The sequence below is a fragment of the Triturus cristatus genome, chromosome 2_2, assembly GCF_964204655.1.
Source record: "Triturus cristatus chromosome 2_2, aTriCri1.1, whole genome shotgun sequence".
NCBI lineage: Eukaryota > Metazoa > Chordata > Amphibia > Caudata > Salamandridae > Triturus > Triturus cristatus.
In genome coordinates this window covers 563,372,360-563,399,931 of record NC_140582.1, presented here as the reverse complement: position 1 = coordinate 563,399,931, position 27,572 = coordinate 563,372,360, and the positions used below count along the sequence as shown (strand labels likewise).

At 40.4% G+C, this 27,572-nt stretch overlaps 1 protein-coding gene across 1 annotated transcript in view; it reads right to left on the bottom strand.

Moving 5' to 3' along the window:
- The window catches only part of TDO2 (tryptophan 2,3-dioxygenase), a 161,558-nt gene extending 138,806 nt beyond the window's left edge, over positions 1–22,752 (bottom strand). The window contains exons 1-3 of the mRNA XM_085641715.1: positions 22,649–22,752; positions 22,278–22,386; positions 11,159–11,249 (exon numbers count right to left, since the gene is read on the bottom strand). Coding sequence (XP_085497841.1) covers positions 11,159–11,249; positions 22,278–22,386; positions 22,649–22,749 — 301 coding nt within the window. The 5' untranslated portion in view covers positions 22,750–22,752. The remainder of the gene's footprint in view (positions 1–11,158; positions 11,250–22,277; positions 22,387–22,648) is intronic.
- Positions 22,753–27,572: the final 4,820 nt, after the last annotated feature.

The following is a 27,572-nucleotide window of genomic DNA, read 5'->3' as shown; positions in this document are numbered from 1 at the left end:
ATTATGCAGTATGCCATATAGTCCTTTCCTAAGGAGAGGTGCTACCCAAGTACTGCAGATGTATACATGTATTAGGTGTGTACCTGAACCTTAATTTCCTTGCTTCACTGTCTTTTTCTTATTCTTTTTATTTGTTACTACTTGGAATTTTGTTAGAGACATCCATCCTCCTGATGGACAGAAGAGATCATACCATATCGGGCAACAGCCGTAGCGCACCAACAAGGTTTAAGACTTAAAGTTATTTTATGATTTTCAAATCCTCCTGATTTTAATCAAGGTTTGAATTACCTATTTGATTGTTCATCATCACTTACTTTTACACCATACCGGCTCTTGCCTCATACCCTCAGGGTGCTATCTCCTGCTTCCTGGTCCGTCACAGCATTCCCAATTGCTGATTGTGCAGAAGGAGCTCAGAGTCCTTCTCCTCTTTACATTAGCTGCCGCCATCTTAGATCGGCGGTGGTCTGGTTGTTCTCTTCCCATCATACAAAAAACAATCCTGGCTTTGAGGCACAGCGGACATGTGCAGCGGGCGTGCCAGAGGCAAGCCCGTCTGTGCCACAACATCACCAGGATCCAGGAACTCTGCATATTGGCTCCCAGATCTAACCACATCACACAGGATTTGCTAAACCAGCAATGAGATAAATAGACTCAGGCCCTCAGGTCAGTTTTGCTTCTTTCAGTCTTCACATTACCCAGAGGGACCATTCTCTTTCCTGAAATGTAAATTTGCTTGTACCTCTCACCTTGTACCTTCTCCCACTAGAAACAATGGCAGTCTCCCTCCCTCCAACACACAACCTAACACCTCAAGTAGCTCACCCACAGATAGCTGTGACTCTTCTAAGGCACAATTCTCAAACTCTTCAATGCTGAATAGCCTCTATTTTAATGCCAAGTCCATCCATAAACATGCTATAGAAATATGTGATTTACTCACACATCAGCTCCCAGACATACTTATTATCACGGAAACCTGAATCCATTCTTCTTCTCTCCCCTAGATTCCTATTGCATTCCCGGACAAATAGAAACTGGTCGGATTGGACAGGGAAGTAAGGCCGGGGGAGGGGGAGTAGCCATTGCTTTTCAGGACACTCTCAAAGTAACACTACTTGACTCTGCTAACGGACTAGGCAGACATAGCAATATTTAATGTCGAACCCCCACAGGGTGACATATGGAAAGGAGCCATAGGATGTCATCCTACGGCCCTAAAAAAGATTTTAGCCTCAAATTAGTAGATCTAATAGCTCCTCATGTGATATCCATGCCAAGCGTTCTTCTAATCGGAGAGTTCTACTATCATGCTGAGTAAGTATCCGACCCAGACATCACTAACCTACTGTCTAATCTTAAAATGCTTGATCTGCATTTGACAAAAAGAAGTCCCACACACTCAGCTGGCCACAATCTAGACCTCCTGTTCTCCAACTCCCAGCTCATAGACATTGACTCACCTGGACAGATCATTTTCAAATTACATTTAAAATCTCCTTTAAATATGTCCCTTCGAAATCTAAATCAGGAAAAAAGGATGAAAACAAGAGGCTGGAAGCAGCTGACTGCAGCAAGTGTTCAAGCTTCTTTTAAGACCGCCGATCTGAATAATATACCTGACATTAACTTATCCTGGGACTGGTTTCTAGAATCCTTTTCTGGTGCACTTCACACAGTTGCCCCCTACAGAACCCATACTACTAAACTGTTATGACCCAATGCCCCCAGTACACTGAAGAACTAAAAACCGACAAATCAAATTCTAAGAAACGGTCACGTATATGGTGGCTCTCTAAAGACGCCCTCGATAAACACCAATACAAAAAAGCATTAAGTGCATATCATGCAAGAATTAAAACAGCCCAAAGTCTCCAAACTATAAGCAGAATTGGCCAAGCAGAAAACTCTGCCACAGAGCCATTTAAGGTCTTAAAGGAGCACTCAAACCCCCATGCTTGCAGCCCATCCACAGTAGCCTCCCAAACACTCTGTGACACCTTAGCCGTCCATTTTGAAACTAAAATTGGTAACATCTATCACACCTTTCATAATAACACTACAGCTCTGATATATATTGATCCTGACAACTTTGCAAGCTATAACCGTCAGGCAATTCTCGAGAGGTTTGAACCCATTACACACACTCAACTACTAGACCTTTTAGCCAAAACTATATTCGGCTCCCTGGCTGATCTATGTCCCCCTCACATCACACCTTTGTTATCTACCTCTCTCACATCATCAATGACATACTTATGCAACCTATCTCTATCCTCAGCTACAGTGAATGGAAAATCGCCTATGTCACAGCTATTTTTAAAAAACTGCATGCTAATCCCATGGACCCGGTAAACTACCGTCCTATCTCTTTCCTGCCCTCGATAAGCAAGTTGCTGGAATCCCTTGTTAATAGACTACTCTCTACTTACTTAGAGACTCAAGTCCTGCTGGACTCATCCCAATCAGGCTCTCGTCCATCCCATAGTACAGAAACCACCCTTGTAGTGGTAGTTGACTCACTCAGCCTTTCTCTGGACATAAGCATGCCAGCTATGCTGGTCCTTCTTGATTTGTCAACGGCATTACGATACAGTGTCACATCCCATTCTGATACAATAACTTCATGAGATAGGAATCCACAGCTCCGCACTAAACTGACTAAACTGGCTAACAGACTTTCTTAAGGACAGGACTCAAAAAATTACACTTAGTCCTTTTCAATCTAAGAACTCTGTCCCTGGGCAGGGAGTTCCTCAGGGCTCGTCCCTTAGCCCTACACTTTTCAATATTTACATCTCTTCCCTTGGTCAGCTGGTCAAGTACTGAGGCTTTGAAATACTCTCATATGCAGATGACAAATTGTTTGTCATGTCTTTCGGACAAGATACTGAAAATGTTAAACAATGCTTTACAGCATGCATGAGAAAAATTGCTATGTGGATGTCTCTGAATTGCTTTCAGTTAAATTGGGACAAGAATGAGATTGCACTGTTTGGCAAAGCACAGTTCCTCTGGACAACAGATTGGTGGCCCTCCGAGCTCAGTCCAGCTCCTTCTCCCAAAAGTACTGGAAGAAACTTAGGTATTTTGTTGGATAATAAATTATCAATGAAAGATCAGATGACAGCTACCAGTGGCACGTGCTTTGGAGTAATGTGCCTCCTTAAGAGGGTATTCCAGTGGCTCCCCATCACCTCTCGGGAGACCCTCGTCCAGGTGCTGATTGTCAGCCGCCTAGACTATGGGACTATTCTGATCGTGGCATCTATTGAATTCCTCCACTCAAAATTGCAAGTGGTACAACATACTGCTGCCCAACTAGTTAACAAACAGTCATTTGGCACACCTTCAGCCCCCATGCTCAAAGCCCTTCACTGGCTCCCCGTAAAGAAAAAAGAGCAATTTTTAAACTTCTCTTCCTGACCTATAAGGCCTGTTCAGGCAAAGGACCCAAATACCTACAGTATAAATTGATTCTCTATCTCCCCCAAAGAAAGCTCAGATCAAGGAGTCAACTCTGTCTTCACCCCTTATGTATTTGACCATCTAGATATGGTGGTTGGCCCTTTTCGTATCGTGCTCCCCATCATTAGAATAAGCTCCCCCTTCATATTTGGGCATGCACAGAGTTCTCAAATTATAAAAGACATCTTAAAACTTGGCTGTTTTAATGTGCGCTTCGTCGCCCGTCTTACTACAGCGCTGAGATGCCCTTTCGGGGGCGAGTCATGGTGCTATATCAAGTATCCTTTAATATTTTATTATTAATATTCCTACATTTTTTTAGGTTAGTATCACCACATAACACATTTATTGATGTTATCATCAAATGCTGAAAATGTGTGCATTCCCATAAAATCAACATTCGTTTGTGGTAGAAACAAGCTAGTTAACCTTCGGTCAAATTGAGGTTCTCTATCATAGTACTTTCAAAGGGTTTGTGGCATTTCTGTATGGATTGCTCAAAACACGCACCTCACAGATTGTAGTCTTTGTACCATAGCTTCTTTGGGAGACTGGTATAAATGTTGTTGCAATAATCCAGACAAGCTAGGATGGAAGCCTGTGTCAGTTCAACACTGTGATCAGTTTGGAGTAGTGAAATAATTTTTCGAATAAGGGAAAGTTCCAAGTTGGTGCCCTTAAATACTGTGTTGACTTGAGAACAAAATTAAAAGTTCACAGTTTTTTTTGTTGCATATTTATATAGCGCGAACTCGACCCGAAGGTATTGGAGCGCTTTATATAGCACCGTATTACATTACACATTCAGGCACGGGGAGATTAAGTGATTTCCCCAGAATTACATGATGTGGACGCGACCTCGAGGCTCGAACCCTGGTTTCCTACACCAGAGGCAGCAGCGCAGCAGACGGACCGCATCCTCTCCCCAACAGTTCATGAGTATGCCCAGATTCCTCACTTTCGGAGAGGTTAAAGGGCTTTCTTCAATATAATAATTTAAGAGTATCAACCGCCTGCTCTCTCTATAATTAAATATTTTTCTACTAACCTAAACGGACCACTTCTTACCTTTACTTCCTTTAATTGTCTCTACCTCTCACTTTCTCCTTCTTCCACTCTTCTCTTATGTTACCTATCTCTATCCTCAGCTACAGTGTTTTGAGAATGGAAAAATGCCTATGTCACAGCTATTTTTAAAAAACTGCATGCTAATCCCATAGACCTGGCAAACTACCGTCCTATCTCTCTTCTGCCCTCAATAAGCAAGTTGGTGGAATCCCTTGTCAATAGACAACTCTCTACTTACTGTATTTGTATTTGTTCTATTTTTGATTTTGATATTCATCTTTTCTGATTTTCCTCTACTTTTGCTACTTTCTTTTCTTTGTTTATTTCATTTACATTTGCTGTTGCACAATGTTTTTCTATACTTTTGATATTATGTTATCTTGAATCTTTCATCAAATTTCTAAATATTGATTGAATGGAATGCTGCCAAAAGGAATTTTTAGTAGTTGAAATTATTGGACATTTTTATAGTGTCAACTTGGGAACATAAGAGATACAGACACTGATTCACAAAGGTAAGAATGGTACAGAAATAAATATGTAATTATTAAAAGCTTCTTTACTACTTTTTGACTACTCACATGCCATGAGGCATCATATGATTCAAATGAAACGTGAACTTTTACTCATTATAGCAACACTACCAACTTTGTTTCTGCTAGCTCTCGGTCCATTTGCATTAGATACTATCTCATACTTAGATATTTGCTTAGAGTTTCTACTGTCTGTGAAAAAACCTTGTTCCCTATTTGTTTCTGTAAAGAAGCATTGGCTCAAAAATAGCATATATTAACTTAAAATACTGCCCACTTTCATTTTATATCCATTTCTTATCGTTATTCCCTCTGACAAGATGTGCCATATTGGTTGTGACATATTTGACATCATTAAATAGAAGATTCAGCATTTCAGTGCTGCATGCAAAATAGGAGTTGATTTCTGGGCACAGGTCATTATTTAAACAATAAAGTTATGAAGCATTCTACAGTTGTGAAAGTAAAGATGTTTGTATTGTTTGGAGGATAGAAAATATGATCAACAGTAATTATCTGTACAGGGTTTTATTTTATTGTATTTATTTTGGCGGTTTTGTATAGTGTAAACAAGACCCTTGCGGGTATCAGAGCGCTTTACATGGCAAATATATTGAGATATACATATAAGTACAGTGAATTATGTGAATTCAGTTGAGGTAAAAATTAAAGACTAGCATATAATTTCAAGAGTGTATAAAAAAGGTTCAGGTGAATTTAGCCAAGAGAATCGATTTCACTTCTATTTTAAAAAAGGCTGCGGACGGGTTAAGTCTCGTTTCTGGGGGCAAGGCGTTCCAAATCCTGGGAGCCATTCCTGAGAAGGTACGGTTGTACGTTTTCTTCTTGGAGAAACGTTGTGGTTTAACTAGCAGATTGTTAAAGCTCCAAGTAGATCTGTTTCCACCTGATAGTACTAGTTTCTCCGCTAGGTAACTCGGGGTTTTGTGATGCAATGCCTTGTGTGTCATACCGGTGATTTTCAAATGGATTCGGGCCTCAAAAGGTAGCCAGTTGAGGGTACGCAGGTCAGGGGTAATGTGGCAGTTTCTTTTGGAGCCTGTGATGAGTCTAGTGGCTGTATTGATTGAGGCTCTTAGAGGTGCGGTTGTTGATCTGGGCAGGCCGCAGAGAGCAACATTCCCATATTCATTTTACAAAGAGCGGATGGGCGGATATGCTATATCGATCTGCACATCATCATATGTACATATGTCATAGAGATTGTAATGTATCAATTTTTAAACATTCAATATTGGGTGCTAATACCATGCTAAGTACTTATCCACCTGAAGTATTATACTTTTTGAGACCACAATGTAGTCCCAAAATTAAATCCACATCATAGGCACTGTAGCACACCAGAACAAAGTCACTATCACAGTTCTCTAGATACGTTGATCCTGATCAATATAACAACATTTGGTTCAATATAATTGTGTCCATTCAACTGTGCCAAATAGCACAGAGAGCTTCAAACAATGGTCCAATTCCACGTTGAGATGTCAATAATTAAACTTTATTCCAAATTCACATAGCAGCCGTCCCAGCCCAAAACATTAGGATGTCATCTATATATCGTCCTAAATACAGTACATTTTCCATAAGGGCACTAGGACCCTTTCTCCAAAGATGAATCAGTTCGAAGAGGCCCATGTAGAGGTTAGCAAATGAAGGCGAAAATTTCGCCCCCATTGCTACACCTCTGATTTGGCGATACCAATCTCCATTCTCCATTATGTACAAAGATGTTGTTATTTAGGACCATCTCAATAAGTTCCAACAACATCATAGAATGTTCTTATAGCTGGATTGATCTGGTGTCTAAAAAATGTTGTACCGCATTTAGACCCAGATTCCCTTGATAAATGATGTGTCCTTGATAAATGATGGTAGAGGCTGTAAAAAAGTGTCAATATATTCGGAGAGCCTCTCTGTGGGAGACCCAATACCTGAGATAATGGGTCTCCCAGGGGAAAAGGCCCCCCCCTTATGTATTTTGGGCAAGCAATATATACAAAGGTCACCTTAATTCATCTGTAAGAATGATGGACATCCTAATTAGGGATGCAGAATTAAAATGTAGCAAACTTTTAGTAGAAATTGCAAGTCTAGAAAAAGAAATACAAGATCTCAACTTACCAGAAGTCACAGAACGGAATTTAGTGATTCTTAAGGAAGAATTACGCAAACACCAGTTATATTTGAAAGACAAAAAGTACCAGGAGATTGGGAGAGATTAAAGAGATTATCAGAACGGAAGAGTCTATACTTCTGCAAAAATGTTTGATAACATCAAGACTGGTAACAATACAGAATCATTAGAACATATCTCTCAGACAACTGAAACAGCCAGCATTTCAGACACTTCCAGCAGCCTCTGACCCGTTTTCTTTAGAATTACAACGGTTCAGAAAAGGGAACAAACAGGCATTCAAAAGAGATATGGACCTCAAAAGACAAGGAGGGGTAAATCCAGAACCGGGCGAGAAAGAAAAAGTAGGTGTCACTACCAGATCAGTGGCACACAACCAGAAGAGTTAAATTATACAAATGATGTTGAACACTCAGATGCATTGTCAATCTATCAAGTCATGTTTTGAATGATCCTGAAATAAATGTATTAAGCAAGGGACTGAGTTTTTGTCTGAGTGCAACACCAAAATGTACATCTTTACATATAAATTGTTTTAAATTTGTCAGAAAAGCGAAACAAATTATTAAAACTTGTGGTCAATTGGGTGAGAGTATTGAATTTATGCCCTCAATCAGAGATATTAAGGATGTTCAGTTGTTACTATTTGTTACTATCACTAGAGGAACAGGGAGACACTCCCACATTACAAACTTTAGCAGCAGATCTTCATTTAGATACAAAAATCGAGGTTCACTCCTCAATTGTCAGGACTAAGTTTGATTGACAAATTCCAACAAAATGTTTTTTGTGATTTGTATAAATTAGAGGACAAAGTTTGTACCAAAAGTTCTTATTGTGAACAGACTATCTCTATAGAAGAAAGAAAGGCACTCCCTTGTCATCTGGGAGGCTGACAAGGGAGGAAATGTGGTGTTAATGGATAAATCGAACTACATGGCTGAGATAGACAGACAATTGGCGGATACAACAACATACATTCATTTAGACAGCAATCCATTACATACAACAAAAGAAATAGTACGTAATAAATTGATGTATTGGAAGGACAGGTGTCTTTTTTCAGACACGGAATTCAGATATCTGTACAATGACACTCCAACTATCCCCTGTATATATTGCTTGCCCAAAATACATAAGGGGGGGGCCTTTCCCCCTGGGAGACCCATTATCTCGGTTATTGGGTCTCCCACGGAGAGGCTCTCCGAATACATTGACACTTTTTTACAGCCTCTGGTGGTTAATCTACCGTCATTTATCAAGGACACATCTGAGGTGCTGAACAAAATCTCAGATGTGGAGTGGGTAGAGGGTCACTATCTAGTAACCCTTGATGTATGTTCCCTTTACACGAGTATACCAGGGAATCTGGGTCTAAATGCGGTAGAACATTTTTTTAGACACCAGACCAATCCAGCTATCCGAACATACTATGATGTTGTTGGAACTTATTGAGATGGTCCTAAATAACAACATCTTTGTACATAATTGAGATTGGTATCGCCAAATCAGAGGTGTGGCAATGGGGGCGAATTTTTTTTCCCCCTTTTGCTAACCTCTACATGATAGATTCCCATATTCCACTCTGGGAATTACTAGAGGTTGAATTGCCTGTTTAAAGTCATTTGCGGGTACGAAGGGTTTCAGTTTTCTCAGGGTGTTCATCTGGAAATTTGCTCCTTTAGTTGCAGCGCTGATGTGCTTCTGCATATTTATCTTATTGTCCAGGGTTATCACTAGTGATTTAGCGGAATCAGTGATGAGAGGTTGACCATCGAGTGCTGTTGGTTGCTTCATGCACTCGCGGATGATGGTTGTTTGGTTGGGGGGAGCGATTAAGAGAAATTCTGTTTTTAGAGTGTTTAGTTTTAAATGGTTCTTTGCCAGCCAGGTCTGTGTTTTTTGGAGCATTCAATTCAGGGACTTGATGTCTTCAAGTGAGTGGACATTACTGTAGAGTTGTGTGTCGTTGGCGTACATGTGATATTGGATATTTCAGGAGTTGAGGAGCTCAGTGAGTGGTTCCATAAACAGATTGAAGAGTGTCGGGGAGAGGGAGGATCCCTGGGGTGCTCCCAAAGTGACTGGGGAGGCGTTAGATAGAGATTGGTTGATCTTGAATCCTTGTGTTCTGTTTTGGAGGAAGGTAGTGACCCAGTTTAACACTGTACCTGATAGACACATTCTATGTTTCAAGAGGTCTAGTAAGTTGTTGTGTTTGACTGTATTGAAGGCTGAGTATAAATCAAGCAGGATTAGCAAACAGGCTTTGTTTTGATCCAATATTTGTAATGCGGCATCTATTATGTGGGTCATGGCTGATTCGGTACTGTGCCCTGATCGAAAGCCTGATTTAAATTGATCGAGTAGGTTGAAGAGGTCTATGTGGTTACTGAGCTGCGTGTGGACACATCTTTCTAGTAGTTTGGCCAGGTTCGAGATTAGGCGATAGTTCTACAGGTCTGACGGGTCCGCCAATGGTTTCTTTAAGATGGGGGATACCTGACCAGCTTTGAGGATATCTGGGATGGTTCCTTGCAGAAGAGAGGTATTAATAATCCTAGTCCACAGGGGCACTAGCAGTGGAGTGAAGGCTGCTGGTAGAGGGTCTGTGAAGTGATTGGAGGGATTCAGAGCCGTGTGCGTTTTTAAGATAGTTTCTTTGCTGCAGAAGTCGAAGGCGGTCCAGGAGGTGTTGTTTTTGAGGTCGAGCTTTGCAGAGCAGGTAATCAGGGTCCCTGTTGTGGTCAGTGAGTAGTTCATGTGTGGGTCGGTATGGGATAATAGATCGTTAAGTAGGTGTGCCTTTAAGTTTTCAGTTTTTGTTGTGAAAAAGGAGGCAAGTTCTTCTCAATTAGGGAGTGTTTAAGGATTAGATTAGGGGGAGTGGGAGACACCCTTAGATTGAGCTTTGATTATTTTGAACTGTCTTTTGGGACGATTCTTGGCTCGGTCTAATTGTTTACAAATGAAGTCAGCTTTTGATCGTCCAATCTTTCTGTAATAGGCATTTCTCGTGCTTCTTAGTAATTTGAGGTGGGCAGCGGATAGAGCGGCTCTCGTTGTCATTTGTAGTGACTCTTTTCAATTGTAGAGGTCCTAGGTTGTCTAGTACCCTGTTCATAGAGTGAAAGTAGTGATTGGTCAAATCATGAACATCCTTTAATCCATGTGTTAGACATCTGATTTAGTACAGTACTAGATAATATAACTGCTTTTTTGCAGTACCGGCTCCTGGAGGAAGTGCTGCGGGGTGGTGGGGCAGGGTGGTGGAGGGGCAGGGTGGCATACGGCCGAACCGAGGTAAGTAGATAAATAAATAAATAAAATGAATTACATTGCGCGCTCTGCATCGCCATTTGGCGTTGCAGCGTGCGCAATGTAATTCGTTTTATTTATTTATTTATGTCCTTACCTCAGTTCGGCCGTATGCCGGAGTTTACTACACCCCACCCTGCCCCTCCCCCGCTCCGCCCAGCGGCACTCCTTCAAGGAGCCGCTACTGCTTTTTTGACTTAGGTGGTGATTACGAGTGCTAAATTGGGTAGTGTGCTATTCATCATACTAGAAAAAAACGATTCTCCAGAGTTAGAATTTTAACGAGTGCTATAAATAAAAACTATCACAAACGTATTCCTCAAAAATGGGGCATAACATGCAGATCTTATTAGCATGTCTGATATATACAAGGCCATTTTCCTAATTTGTCCAGGGTTGACAGACTGAAGTGTATTTGGGGGAATCCTGAATTAAACTCACTTGTTATTCTGCCTCATCTGCAGACATGTTTGCAAAGGTCATTATTTACCATAGTACTTGTAATCAAGGACTGCTAGTGATCATATTTTCCTGCTACACACATACATTCTTATATACTTTGTCAATGCACACTACATTTATATTGAATATGTGAACCAAAGAGCTTTACCTTGATGAGTGACAATGAAAAGATGCTCATCATGGATTTTGTTTCCTTTTTTTTCACTCTGCAACTCTTGAGCATCCAGGACCTTGTCAAGCTTTGGAGAAATGATAGAGAATGTTTTAAAATGTGACACCTTGGTGAATATAATCCTAAAACGTTTTTAGTGGCAGGATTCAGCTGACACACCAGTTCTCAATTACTTGATGGGTTAATTTAGCTTATATTAGTTCCATCAATACCTAAAGTGATTGGCAGCTTTCCAAATGCCAAACTAGCTTGTTTTTTTATATATATAGAAATGTTTCAGTGAGCCAATATACAGAATAAACAATAGGGAATTATTTAAGGCTTAACTGTAAGGGAGTTGTAGTACAGTACATTTTAAGTCTGCACCCATACCTTTATGAATGACATCAATATGGCAATACATTTAACATGATGAATATCAATAATGAAGAATTAGCAATTGTTCCAAAAGAATAGGAAAACACAAAAACCATCCATGCACAAAATAGACAGTCTGAAGAACAATAACATATTGGGCTCGATTCACAGTAACAGTCTGAGATAAAATCCTAAACTTACTACTCATGGTATTCACAGAATGCACTTACGACTGTCCTAAGTTTACGTCTGCACTCGGGCCGGAATTTCCGCACCCGGAGCGGAAACTCCGCACCCGGAGTGGAAGCTCCTCACCCGGGGTGGAATTTCCACCATCGGGCCGGAATCTCCACTGCTGGGCCGGAATACCCACAATGCATCACATATAGTCAATTAACACCAGATTGTGGATATTCCGGCCCGAAGTCCGGCCCGATGGTGGGAAGTCCACTCCGGGTGTGGAGCTTCAGCTCCGGGTGAGGAGCTTCCGCTCCGGTTGCGGAAATTCCGGCCTGAGTGCGGACATAAACTTAGGACAGTTGTAAGTGCATTCTGTGAATACCATGACTATTAAGTTTAGGATTTTGTCTCAGACTGGTTCTGTGAATAGGGCCCATTGTGTATATTTCACTACACTATTTACAAAACGTGTAGTTGATATACTTTCTTGACCACTTTGAAACCTTGATTAAAAGTTCCTGGATTAGCTGTTCTTACTTTTTCCCTAGTTTTCTAGTATCGCACTTTCAAGAGCATAAGCTGACCCATTAACTCAACTCTTAATGCTGACAAAAAGCATTCCTTGATGCAATCGCACTGCCACTCATCATTGCCAATAAAATGCATACTTCTGACATTACTGTGGTGATGGTTGACATACAGTCTATTACCTCTTATGTCCTTATATGTCCACTTCTCTTTTGTTTGTGGAAATGTTTGCCATGTATGCACCCTGTCCTATGTTTTGTTATGGTGGTGAAGTGTGTGTTTGGTACAATGAGTAAGTTCACACATTATTTTTCACAATGTAAAATGCTGCAATACTTTGACAGTTCATATCCAAAGTACGATGTGTATATGTAAATGAAAGCATGTATATTAAATCAGCTACACTACTGAAAACCATTTGCTCAAGTGCACTGAACTTTGTCTTAATGTTAGTAAAGAATCGCCAACATAATAGCAACAGTGGCAAACTATGTATTTGTAATTTTTTGGTGTCTTTATCAGCACAAAAATATGAAATAAACTAAAGAGAAAATGTTCATGATGGTAAAAACAAAACACATTTTAGGTAATTTTCGGTTTGTTAAAAGCATTTTTATTCATTATTAAAGATTGAATGAGATATGTAATACAATTGGAACAACAAATACATTAGCATAATAAGTAAATTTTAAATGTATCACTAGCAAATAACCCTATTTTAATCATTAAATCCTAATAACAGTTAATTTTCTATAATAGTATTAGGGAAGAAAAGGTAAAAACAAATACAGCCATGAAGCACTAATCCACCACATTTTCATATGTGATAAAATAATCAACGGTATGCTAAATACATAGAGATGAAACCACATTAAATAGTTTATTTCATAATGCTGAATGTAATGTAATAATAAAAGGTAATAGAGTTGATTTTGGAAGGCACATATCTAAGTTGATTTATGTCAGTATAGCAGTATTTTTACCCTTTGACGTTTTCCTTAAGTCATTAAGGGCCAGATGTAGTTTTGTTTCGATCACAAAAAAACAGTAAAGATTTGCGACAAGTCATTTTGGGACCAGAAACATATTTCCAATGAGAACCCATTCCTTTTTGTGCTCTGGTTGTCACCCTAAATTGGGAACCAGTAACTTCTCAAAAATTAACAACTGGAGTTCCGGTCACAAACCACTGATATGTATGGCAACAATTTGCAATTTGGAAGGGACACCCACAACATGCCCCTTCCAAACTGTAAATCAGTAATTATTCAGAAACCCATTTTATGAGTTGGTAAAAGTTTACTGACTCCTAATATGGGTTTTATACATATGAAATGCCAGGTTTGCTGTCTCAGACACTCACAATTTGTAACGTTTAGTGTTTGCGAACACAAGATAGGTTAGTGCACTCAGCCTCTATTCATTTTATTTCTTTATTTATCTGTTTTTTTCATAGTGGTGCTGCTTCACACAATAGTACTACACTGAAAACAAAAAAATATATACATTGTAATTCATTAAATAGATGGTGCAACCTTCAGGAAATGAAAATGTTAATTCCGGTCAGAGAACACAGTGTATTGTTGAGGGAAGTAAATGTTTGCATTAGGTTTGGGGGAGGGGTGTGATTTCGTGGAATGCAAGTTGTAGAGGAGACAGTTAGTTCAAGTATATTTTAAAAGGATTCATTTTCAAGTGCTTTCCAATGGAGGGAAGCGTGGGTAGATACTTTTTCTCATCTGTGGGTGTGGTGAGCACCAAATGTTGATTGTTGCTCCAGGGAAGGACTGTTTCATAGTTTAAAAGGTCCTGAATTTAGTAGGATTGAGGTTTTACTCATCAGTCCTCTTAACACCAGCTATGGTAAGTAAATTGGTCATCTATGGAGGTTTATGCAAGGAGGATTGCAGTGTAAGTAGGGAAGCTGACTGTCATTGAGGTTTTCATTCAGTGAAATGTTTTGTTATGTACTAGTGTGTCGCGTTGTGTAAAGTTATATGTATTTGCAAAGCGCACTATTGCACTATTACCTACAAGGATATCCTGGAGCTGAGAATATATGTGTGTACCTAACCCTGCCTATGGCAGGTTGGTTAATTGAAAAATCGAGGTCTTCTGCTTCTTGCAGAATTGAAGATGAGATGAAGAGTCTCTGATGTGGAGTGGAAGGTCACTTCAAGTTTTAGGAGAGATGTAGGAGAATGCTCATCTTCCTGATCTGGTTCTGTACATGCATGGGATGTATGCAAGTATGAGGACCTGCGGAGCAGAGGTGTCTGGGTGTTTGGTGGAAGAAGATACAACTGTTCAAGTATGTGGAGTCTGAGCTCTGTGGTGCCTTGAATGTGTGGCTGTGAGGAATTTGAATTAAGCGTATTTGTGTATTGAGAGCCAATGCAATTCCCTGAGGTGTGGTGTGTTTTGAGTTGTGTGTGTGAGATTGAGGATGAGTCTGGCTTCTGAGTTCTGAGTGCTTTGTAGTCTTCGGGGGAGTTGCTTGGGAGCCATTTGAAGATATTCCTTAGCATCTGGGTTTTGGACTTTTTAATGGAAACGCGAACACTGTTTGAAAAATATAGTTTAATGTGAAATAACATGTCCATTTATTATTTCTTTAAAACACAGTATGATAAAAGCATTTATATGTTATGAATTTGAAAAGAATAAATGAAAAATGCCGTGGAACGAAATGCCTAATGGTATGTTTTAAGTCTGTATTGTGATTACAATTGTGAAGACTAATGATACTTAAATGCCAATAAAGAAATTTCCACATTTGAACTTTTGCATTAGCTTATGTCTATAATAAACTAAAGAGAGACTCTCAAAAGTTAATATGTACAGTTTTTGCAGCCTATCTTTAACCCAAATAGTTTAACATAGGTGGTTCACATTAGAGGGGGGTTAATGTCAAGATATTTATTCTTTATATTTTAAAAATAATGTGATTTAGCTGGATGAGTGTTCTTCCTTTAATCCTCTAGGCTTAGGCAATATACTAGCCAGTTTTAACAACCTTAATCTTCAGCTCTTCTATATTTGTGTTAAATTCCTGTTTGTATAGTGAACCCTTAATCTTCTTGAGATCTTCCATCTCATCTGCCCAATAGCTCAGTTTAGCCCCTTGCAAACTTTTCTTTTTGCCCAGGCTCTCAAACACTGTCTTTCACCACTGTCAGCAAGGAGAAGTGTTTCTAGGGTGTTGTACCAAAAAAACGTTTTTGGTATTTTTTTCTTTAATATGGTCATCATCTTGCAATCACTACTTATAAGGTTGAATTTGAAGGCAATTAGTAGACATGCATCACCTGTTGCAACTTATGTCAATCCATGGGACAGAGAGATCAACACTTTATACCTGGAAATATTTTTTCTTATAACATAAATGATGTTAGTTATACAGACATTTTTATATTTTATTGCATTCCATTGAAGACAAACAATGGGCCGTTCCCCTGGCTCTTGATTTTTCAGGACGAGGAAGGATTTCTAGGAAGAAAGTACAATTTGTGCTCAAGAATCCTAACCCAAGCATTGTGTAATGATTACCAGTACAGTGTTCTGAGGTAAGTGGTAAGGCCTTTACTAATAGGCATCTCACCCACAAGCAGCAGCAGTACAACTAAATGTCAGCTCAAGAATCTCTTCATCAGATTCTAGAATGAATGGGAAGGGAAGATTTCCAATACATCATGTGCCTCCTGCCATTTGGAAACAAGCTAAAAAACAGTTAAAACACTCAATGATCAGAATACACTTCTACAATGCAAATAATGAAACAGTTGGAAAAGTACAAATTCCATTTATACCCTATTAATCATTAGTTAAGAGAGAGGGACATTCTTCAGCGATACGCTCAAGAGGAAAACTACCCAATGCGAATAAATGAAAACTATTTACAGCGGAAAATCTAACCAAAATGCCACACATATAAAGTGCAATAATAGGCAAACAGAGGGTAAAGAATGAATGACGTACCTCTTACATAGGATGAAAATATGCCAAGACAAACACAGTAAAGACAGGGCTATGAGTGATCTTCACTCATAGCCCTGGAGAATGGGAAGTCTTCTGATAACTCATTTCCATCCCTCTCTGTCACTTCCACCCACATTTCCCTGCTGATTGGCATACTTAACTTACTTACAAGTCACTAGTATATGGTATCAAAATGGACTGCAGCACATATTGTGTCACTACTAAAGTGACAATGCAAAGGATGTCTCCAGGGCTGCCCCTTCATCTTAGGTAGGCAGTTTTAATGCTGTCAATTTGACAGGGCAAAATAAACCTTTAACCAGGCTTAAACCTTCCTTTTTAATACCTTTAATATATCTAACTCACCCCTATAGGAGGCTCCTAGGGCAAGGTGCACTGTATTTGAAAAGCAGGGCATATATGTGCTGAAAGATGTCCAAAGCAGTCTTCACAGTGGTAATGCTGACTCTCCCATAGAAAGGCACTGGGTTACATTATAAACCTTATAATACATTACATGTGCTTTGGAAAAGCTAGAAAAACTGTTATTCAACTAGTCATTGTATTAGTAATTTAAAAGCCAACCTACTGGTCAAGTCGGATTTTATATTGAAATTTTGCCACTTTAAGAATGTTGGAATGTTCCTGCCTGAACCAAATGTGCCTTTCTGTCAGTGTCACCCGACAATTATTGGCTCTCTTGTGGTGAGATTTGGTGAGAAGTGGATTACTTCCAAACTATGGACAAAGGGCATGGGTGTGGGGAGAGGTTTTTCTACATGAGCAGGATGACCTGGGGAGCGGTGCCCAGCTCATTCCTGATCTTCAAGGGTAGTATACTCTGCCACTGGCAGATGTAGCTCACACACAGGACTTTTACCTTTTGTCCTCATAGCCAGCCTGTCTTCAATCGGAGTGAGAGGGGGGCTGTCCTAGAACTGTTTTGAGGTCACCACAAGGGAGGAGCTGTTACATTATTTTATTTTGTAATTCATTTTATAATAAACCTCGGTTAGATCATTAGATTCATTAAAAAAACTCACAAGAGACAACAAACATTTCCATTCCTGATTCTGTATCATACATTGTTTATACATCTTCCCTGCTCACACGTGGTCCATAACATATTCGAAGTCCCTATAGATTTTGAAACGTATATCATGGAGAAAAGTTGCCTTTCTCTCACTGTTGTCCATTCCCCATCCCCTAATGGGTTTCATACATTTGCCCATATGCTTAAATATATTGCTCTACTGACACTGTCTTGCCTCCCATTGTGGAAGCACTATTACATCCCCAGCCTATCAATATCCTTGTTTCATTAAAGAGGCTTGATCATCTCAGACAGTGCTGCCTTTCTGTATAACATGGCTGCGAGTAAAGCTGTTTAATACACTCAAGACTTTTTGGAGAATCCTTGTAAAATCAATCTGTTAGACCTGTTAGCCTTATGGTGATCTTACCCCCCACATTTGTTGCATTTACCCTCCACTTTTTGCTGAAATTTATTTTTGTTGCACTTTACCACCACTAACCTGTGCTAAAGTGCTTGTGCACAATCCCTAAAACATGTTAACATTGGCAGTTGGACTTTGTTTATTCCTCCCAGACAGAGGAACTAGGTGTGCATTGATGGACCACCGACTGGCAGAATAGAGGAGGGGGAGTTGATCACAGCCTCACTTGCAACAGAATGGTCTGTGCACAGTCTTTACACAAATAACTTGTCAACCCTGCATTGTTCATGCAGCCAGCTGGAACCATGGCAGTGGATTCAGTAAACTTCAAGCACTTCAAAGAGAATTCTCTCGAAACTTCCTCTACTTCAAAGAAGGCACCAGGTTTAAAAATAGGACCCTCAGACCCACTCTTCACTTCATTTTCTGGACCTATGGAAGGACTCTCAGAAAATTGCCTGATGCTTTGGCCTGCTGTGCACGCCACAAGACTGCTTTGCTGCACCTGCACGGACTGCTTTGCTGCATGAAGCCTGCCTTAAACCCTCAGGGGCCTGCCCTTCTACTTGAACCCTGTTTTAGCACTTGAATGAAGGAATATCAGACTGACTACAAGGGATAGTGGGCTGGCTTCCTGATCAGAGCCTCAGGAAAAGAAAAGGCTCCAATCACATTGAACCTGCACCTGAACTCAGCCTGAGTGAGACCTAGCCCTCCCAAGTGATGCCCCTTCAGTCCTGGACCCTTGGTGGTAAAGATAAACGTGCCCAGAGATACAAATCCAAAACTTGGGACTTGATAATGTTTTGGCTTAAAACTGCTCTGACAACTGAGAGAACATCGGGTCCAACCTGCTCGTCCATCCACCCAAAGTGCATCGTCATTCGGCGACTTAGCAGCAGCTCCCGGTTTGATGTTTTCCACTGCAGCAAATCCTATTCAGTGCTCCTTTGCCAAAGGGATTCCCTGCTACGATCTCCTACCTCATCCTCTGGAGATTTTCAACTTCCCAAAAAAGACTTAGGGCTTGATTACAAGTATGCTAGTTGATAGGACCGCCGTACTCGCAGTGGAGTGTCGGGAACCAACTCACTGGTTGTGCAACCACCGCATTTTGGGTACAGCGTTACCACCTCCACAAGACCACTGCAACTGCCATGGATATGAGAGGCTCCAATATGGTTGACGGTGCTGCTACAGTACCGCCACAACAAAAACCCAACACTGGGTCTTGGCTCAAATCAGTAAGGCTAAGCCTTAACTATACAAAACAAACACAATTGCCAATACTGATAATACTTCCAACAATACTTCAAAGGTACATAGCAATGAAGTCCATGAAAACCTATTTGTTATTTAAATTCTTTCAAATTTATTCCAGACAATTTTAGTAGACTTTAAATTTTCTACTAAATCTTTTCAAACTATTTATCATTTTTTTTAAAAGACATATAAGAACATTACAATACCTTCTGTACACTAGACGTGAACAACTCTCAATTCCCACATTCTATACTTCAGACAATTCTCATTCCCCATTCAAACCCATTTATACCCCATAGAGAACTCCAGCCAAACATACACGAAACCTGGCTGCCTAAAATTGTTTACTAATCTTTTTCAGTGCCAGGTATCTAAAACCCAAACAACCAAAAGCTCCAAAAATTATCTTTCAAGTGCACTTTTCACCTAAACAAACATTTTTTGTAATTAAACATCAATTTTACAGTGCACAAAAGCAAGTATGGTCTACAATGGTTTGTTTGGCACACACACAAAACAAAAAAGGCCGACGCGTTTCAAACCCATTTCTTAAGGGGTTCTCTTCAGGACCACAGTGGCTCTTAAAGTCATAAATGAATCCACAATTCTTTTCACAAAAACTAGTATACAAAACTGCGAGTTTTTCCAAACTTCTAGAATGAAACGAAGCACGAGTTCTTAAATACGCGTCAAGACGCGAATACGGAAGCTAGGGCATTCTTTCCGCTGCATTTGATTTCCGAAAGGCATTCGTTTCAAATGATTCAGTTCGCACTTGTAGCTTCTTTTATATGCAATGGCGTCACTTCATTAACCGATCCACCATATAGTTCGCAGAACGCGGTTGTCTACAGTACCGCCAAGCATATTTGGAGTTTCCTAGCCGCCAAGTTTTTATGGTGGTGAGGCCACCATGACAATTGTGGCAGTGAGGGAACAGGATCTCCAATTTCCTCATGGTCTTGGGGTGCCTTCAGTGGGGCAAATGTTCCGCCTTCCTTTGTGCATTTACCCCTGTTTCAGCACATAATGGACTTTAAAGTCCATGCTTTTCTGGAACATATTGTGGCGGTCCCACAGCATTGCCTTTCTAAGGCTCTTCTGTGAGTCTTTGAAAGGCAGCACTGTGGGCCAGCGGCTGCAGGACCGCCTGTCCGAATTACAACTTGTAATCCGGCTGGTGGCCGGTGGTGGAGTATGGCAGTGTGGGAGTGGGGCAGTGGTGTGTTGCCCCGCTCCCCCACCGCCAAACTCATAATCAGGCTCTAAGTCCGAAAGCAGAAATCTTCACCATGACATTGTCCAGCGGCTACCAGAAGACTACGCTCCCTCCTCAGACTTCGCCTGCAGCCTTGCCCCACTGAACCTTACCTTCCCAGAAACATTAATTTATAGAAATTTGTCTAAGTTCGAAAGTAAGCGCCGGCCGGGCCCAGTACACTTTTTGTATCCAAATCACATTTCATTGTGGTCAGCCATATTTTTTTACTTTCACCCATTCTTGTGTGAATAGGGTACCATGGTTGGCGCTTCGATCTTTTAGGTGCTAGTTTTTACCTTAAACTTTAAAGATTCATAACTCTGGTTCTGCTGATTGGATTTTTGTCATTTTGGTGTCTAATAATTAAGTACATTTTACCGTATTGTTCTCAATTGGTATGAATTTTTCTTGTGTTGTGTTTTCACTTTATTACTGTTTTGTTTGCTTCATAAATTCTTTACACTTCCCCTCTAATTTAAGGCCTTGTGTACCGAATGATGTTCAGCGTTTTCAGATAGTGAAATGCATGGGCCAAGAAGATCCAATAAATGCACTAATATGATTTTTTTCATGGTTTATTTCCGTCCAGATTACAAAGAGCGGGTGTAAGTGCCTGTTAAGGGCTTCTTGCAGGTGATATCTTTCTGAAGTGTTTACACAAGTTCAATTTTCTGATGGTACATTTCTGCTTGCAACAATTCTAAATGTATGTTATAGTTGCATTTTTTTCACGTAAGTGGATGCAATGGATTTACGTGGCCATTTTGATACTACTTTTTACTATAGTTACCACCCTACTCCAAATTAAAGATTTTGAGTAAACACGCAGTCTACACACTCATTTCACAGAACTGGAAATCTTGTGTAGGTCAAGTTAAATTATATAATTGTAGAGAAATGGGGGAACCATTTCTTTGTGGTGTTTTAACTCTTTGTTAAGCAAAGATCAGAAATCCGATAAACTGCCTTTTTCCAGTGAGCAGGTTTGACATATTCAATGAAATTTAGCTACAAATTAAATTGAAGTCAAGAGAATATTTCATTTGACTACACACAATTATTTGTGAACGAGTTCTAATGATGCTGTGTATTTCTAATTAAAATTACTAACAAAATGAGCCCAAATCTATTGAGCCAGATGCCAGAACCATACTGATTCCAAAATGAGATCTATTGGCATTTCCCTTTCACAGTGACACTTTTTATAGAGTATCTTATGGCTCTAATATTTAGGAGGGGCACCGCTAACAGAAATGCGGCACGTGCAGTTGCACAGGGGCACCGGAGTTTGAGGGGCCAACTGGACCACAATTATAGCTGGATCTTCCAAGCCATTATTGGGTAAGAGCCCGTTTCCCCTTCACACGTCAAGCCCCTGAGAATCTCGCTCAGCATCTGGATTTAGGGGCAACTCACCACAATTACATCCGTAACTGATTGAGCATGCGTCGGAATGACACATCATGAGTGAAAGGTGTCAGAGTTCGCTCTAGAGATACAGGCATTGACGTATATGTGCACCAAAATGTCTAATTATCAGTGTGGCCTAAAAATGTGTAAATGTGTAAAAATGTGTAATTGTATAATATTTACTCATTAACTTTAGTTTTAGTATCGCCAGAATAGTACAATAGTTCCAATTTCCTTTTCAGATATCACATAGATGATATTTGGGGTGAAAAAACGACCTATCTATTATGTTTACGTTTATGTTTAGGCGTTATATATGCGGTGAAAATAGGAATGTAATGAAGGAATACGTTGCAAACAAAACCAGATGTGCATCGCATAAGGAGAGTCGCCTTCTGTGAAGCAGAAAGAGTGCAGCAGATGATTTGCAATGTGAATACAGTGTCCCCTGATTGCGAATGTGCATCATTAATCGAATTATTCACAGTACAGTGCCACTGTTTGACTTGTTCTGTGTGCCTGTTTTTGGGGTGGGGGTGCGGGCAGTGACTGCTGCAGTCAATCACCAGAAAACTAGAAAACGCTGAAAGAGAAGACATGCGACATGTTCGTGCTCACAGCTGCTCCCCACCCCCCTCCCCGGCTGGTCCTCTGCACTTACTTGCAGATAGTCTCCATAGATGCATCCGCCTTTGCTTGCTTTGTTTATCCCTTCCTGCGACGAATCTTCGCCTTCTTTGTCCTCGAGAGTCAGTTTATTGAAGGTAAATCTAGAGGCAGGAGAGATAGAACACGAGTCAGAGAAAAGGATATGGATGGTGAGGGCGCCGCCGTGTCTGAAGTTAAGTTGTGCCTCCGGGTACCTTGCACAGTCCTCATTAGTTCACAGGAAATGAAGTCGAGTGCTCAGACTTCGTCTAATAGCTAGGCAATCAAACAGCGGCATGTTAAAATGCCACAGCAGTCATCTTCAGCAGTGTCATGCCAGGCACAAGTGAGGCAGTATTCGAAATGGCAAAGTACATTACTCACTGGTGTTTGTTCCCCAAAAAAGGACAGCCGCTCATAATGGCTGTGGTCTGTGTTGATCTGATATCAGTGGTTCCCCTAGAATATCCCCTCCGGTTTTTCATTGCTTTACAGGTGGAAAGGCTTTTATGAAATGGCTTTCCAGGGCCCACCAATCACGATGTGTTTGCTGTCCCTGCCCACCGTCTAATCAGTCGGTTTTTTTTGTTTGCTGTTTGATCCGATCAGTGAACTAACCAATGTTTACTGATGGTAGAGGACGTGAGTGCTCGATGTTTTGTGTAATAGGGCCGCCACGTTCCACTTGCAATACATCCTCACCGGTGATACGTTTTTTTTTATTTGTGTTACATTTTTGTTAATATATTTCTTATAATTGAGATGTTATTATTGAATTTAATCTCTGTCAGTCTTTCTTTAGTTTATAACTCTAGTACGAGGTCATATGCATATTACATAAAACCTTTTATGGTTGATTTATCCCTCTCTTTGATGACGTCAGACGCCAGTAGAATTTCATTAACACATTAAAAAGCTTTAAGAACTGTAAAACCTTTAGAGCATATATTTTCCTCAGCTATATATAAACTCAAGATATATCAGACACTTCTCCTATGTCATATTCAAATACAGGATTTTATTTTCTTCCATAATATTCCATAATTCTGGACACACTGCGCAAAGGGATAACACTTTGTTTTCCGAGGTGTGACATCCTATATTCATTCATCCATGATTTTGAAAACTAACCTTTAATAGTTAATTCTATTTACTTGAAGTTTTAATTATTATTCATATACAATGTGAGATGTATTCTGCATCTTGGCCCTTACACACTACTAACTATAGTCTCACCTGCCTCACTGCTACCAATGACCTTCTTTTTGTTTCCCTGATCCAGTGATTTACGAGTTTGCTTTCTCTGGACTGCCTTGGAAGGGAATACTTCAGAGGCAAACCACAAGAGTCAAGACCCAAAGCAATAAAAACATGGTTATGAGAAAGGAGCAACCACAATGTGCCAGCAGGGATGACTTGATGGCATACAGGGTTATGGAACAAGAACACAAGGAGATCGCTTCAGAAGCAAGGTCAGAAGGAATGAGACACAGAGCAATGAAAAAGGATCAAAGGGGACAAGGTGCGGAAGTAACAAGAGGATGATAGTCAGAGGAGAGATAGGGGCAACACAGGGAGCAGACAAAATTATCCAGGACGCAGGCAACAATAGGAGGGTTACAAGGAAGGGACCAGGGAGGCCATTCCAGCAACTTGCTTATGGCCTATGGGGCATGGCATGGGGGGTATGTATCTGAAGATTAAAAGGGGTAAGAGGCAAGGCAACAGAAAGATGGCCATGGGGAAGGGATGAGGACGTGGGTCCAGATGGCAAAGGGCATTAAAGAAGGATCATTAGCAATAGGCAGTGAGTGAGGAGTTCTAAATACCTGGAAGTAGAAGAATGGAGAGGTGTCCCAACCAATGTTCCCTCTAATTTTTTTCCTCTATGTGCAACAGAGTAAAGTCTCTGTGCGCTGCAGCCAAGACTATCTGCGCCAAGAACCCAACCGCACCTGTAGACCAGGGCTTTAAGTGGGGTGAAAAAACTAGGGTTCTTTCAAAGGGTCGGGACTGATGCAATTAAGGGCATGGCTTAAAAGCAATTAAGCTAAAAATCTGTACTTAGCATAGTGTGCCACCTGACTGATAGTTGCATCTTCTGTCATTAAATCCAGATATATAATACAAGTAATGTTACACCTACAAGAAGCCAGAACTATTGGCTTTGTCAATGGTTGTGTGTTGCATAAAGATGTATATAATATTGAAAATGCTTCTGCTCTTGTGGTAGAGGTTGTGGCTTAATGCTCGAGCTGCCGACTTAGGAGATGGGTTTTGAGTCTCGGGTCAGCTTCACATCCTGTGAGTCTGGGAAAAACAATTAATCTTCCCATGCATACCCCCAAAAACCCAATATTAACAATAAATCATGTAAAGCTCTCCAATACTTTTGGGTTGAGTTCGCACTATATAAAACTTGCTGCATTTCTTTTCTAAATGCCTAGCTGATGGTTTGCATTTTGAAAGAATTTATGTTAAATGCAGTCCATGACGGACGTGTGATTAACATTAATTATTTAAAAAGGCCCACAATCAGCTGCATTAAGAAAAGAATTGCAGCAAGTCTACACACACAGCGTGTGCTTTCAGGATCCTCTGAAAGTACACATTTTGCCTTTAAACTTGATGCATTTATTTTCCTACAGCGCAGCTGCAAGGCTGATTGTGGTTCTTTTGAAAGTATTTATGTTAATCACAGCACCCGTCAAGGACTGCATTCAACATAAATACTTTCAAAAGGCAAATAATCAGCCCCACAACTGCCCTCTATTTAGAAAAGAAATGTTTCAAGTTTAAAAGCACGAACGTGTGCTTTCAGATGATTCTGAATGCACACCTCGTATTTGTAGACTTGCAACAACAAATAAATATATACTTTTATTTGATTTCTTAAAATCATAAAAGGGTGGAACATACCACCATGAGATATACAATGTAACACCATTAAACTAGATTCAAATTACAGCACACCTCGTATTTGTAGACTTGCAACAACAAATAAATATATACTTTCATTTGATTTCTTAAAATCATAAAAGGGTGGAACATACCACCATGAGATGTACAATGTAACACCGTTAAACTAGATTCAAATTACAGTAAAGCTTTTTTTTTAAATAAATAATGACCCACACGTAATGTAAATAATACCAAGGTCCAAAGTTTTGTGATAAGATACCTCAACCAGAGGTCTTTAAAATTAGTTATAAATGTGTCTATGCCACCTGCTTCAGGTAAAATTCTTATGCTAAAAGAGGAAAGAGAAGAGAAGAAAAGAATGGATTAAAAGATCTGGGGAGGGCTCAACCTGACTGCATGATGGAATACTGGACATCTGTCCTTCTTTTCAAGTTCTTTTGTAGCTAAGTCCTTCTTTTCAGGTTCTTTTGCTGCTATGTTCCACAATACGATTGCTAGACAATTGAACAGAGGAGCCACTGAGACATTTTATTACTGCCGCTCTGCAAGTCCCTATTTGTTCTTCTCTCAGGATTGGCCGTAAATGGGTCTTCCTCGTATTTTGTAGAGCTGGACAGATACATAGTAGGTGTGATAGAGACTCTACTCCATTACCACAGAGATGGCAGTCCGTGGTCGACCAGGTCCATAGCCATTTTGGAGTAAGATCTTTTTTCGTGAAAGACCCCAATTTCAATAGGGTCAAATTCTGCTTGTAGTGATCTGTGAAGCCTTCTTGTAGATATGGTTGCGGTTTCACCTGTTTGTAAGTGGGCATTACCATCCATGCCTTATACTAGCCAATAAGGCTTTATCTGTTTGCAGCGATAGTTGTTTGATTGCTTTATTGATGGTTTGTTTGAATGCAGAGTATGGTATCGGTGTGTACCAGGCTTCCTCAAGCTTTAATGTTGAAAGAGCTTGTTTTAAAATTTGAAAAATTGACTTGTTCTGCCTTGATTGTTTTTCAACCTCCTCCCAGCAATGATGGGCTAACATGTTTTCTTCAGCTTTCCTCATACTCCAGTAGTATTTGGCCATGGGCCCCTTGTCTAGCCGGTATCTGTTTTTTTAGACCGTATTCCAGGTGTATCTGGGCCTGGGAGATGTGACGTGGGATTGTGAACAATTTCTGGAAATCTGGATTGGGCTGTGTTTAAGGTTATTGAGTCCTTGGTGTTTAGCATTTCCGAACCGTACGTAATAGACAGCAAAAATGTAGCTGCTATGACCTCAAGTAGGTGATTTGTTGAACTACTGCTTAGTTTTTCCTGCAGAGTTTTAAAGGCAAATAGTAGTTGTTTTGCTTTGGTTTGCCCATGGTCTTGATGCTGTTTTGTAGCTGAGTTGACGAGTAAACCCTCAATATTTGTATACGTCCACCTATGATAAGATGCTGGAATTTATCCTCCGAACAAATTTGGGGTGTTTTTTTATGGATACTGGAGAAACATAAGCGTTCGATTTTTAAAAATGTATTATTAGTTGTTCTTTTGAGGTATATAGTGCTAATTGAGAGATCAGCCACTGCAAACCAAGAGGTGTTTGGGAGAGCAGCACGATGTCATCCGCGTATTGCAGGCTAACTATCGGGGTATTTCCCAACTTGGGGGGGTCGCCCTGGGCTAGACAAAGGTAGCTCTCTAAGTCGGCGGTGTAGATGTTGCATTAGTTGGGCGCCAAGACGCATCCCTGCTTTAGCCCGTTAGGGTTGAGCTGAGAGCAGGAGAGCACACGTAGAGGATTCATTCTCTTACGGTGATCGAGTGGATGCGATACCCCTCGATTTGCCTGCAGCCCATGTTGATTTATCTACGGCTGTACACAGGCAGTAACTCAATTGATAAGGGATTGATTTCACCTTGGCTAAGTGGCCATCACTCTCACCCATATACCGCTGGGCGACTTAGGACCCCTTTTTCTTTGACGACATCCCGCGTCTCAGAAACCTGCCAACCCAGGCAGTAACAGTGCCCTTCCACTTAATCACCTTTCACCCACGTCCTGAGGAAGACCCCATTTTGTCAGGTCCTGAAGAAAACCTACACGAACCAGGGGGTCGAAACGTCGACATAACCTACCTACCAGTAACATCGACAGTGCATGCTGCGCTGTGATTTTCAGTCTACATGGCAACTTATATGCACAGTGTATTATATCCAGTGATTAGTTTCATGTACAACATGTGGCATTAAGAGAAAAATGCCTGTCAATTTGATTGTCAATGAAATTATATATTGTCCTTTTCACATGTTCTTCTAATTTCACACTAATTCACTGAATCTTCCTTTCCCACCTTTCTCTTTTTGGGCATACTTGACCTATCCCGTGAAGTGTTATTTGCTGA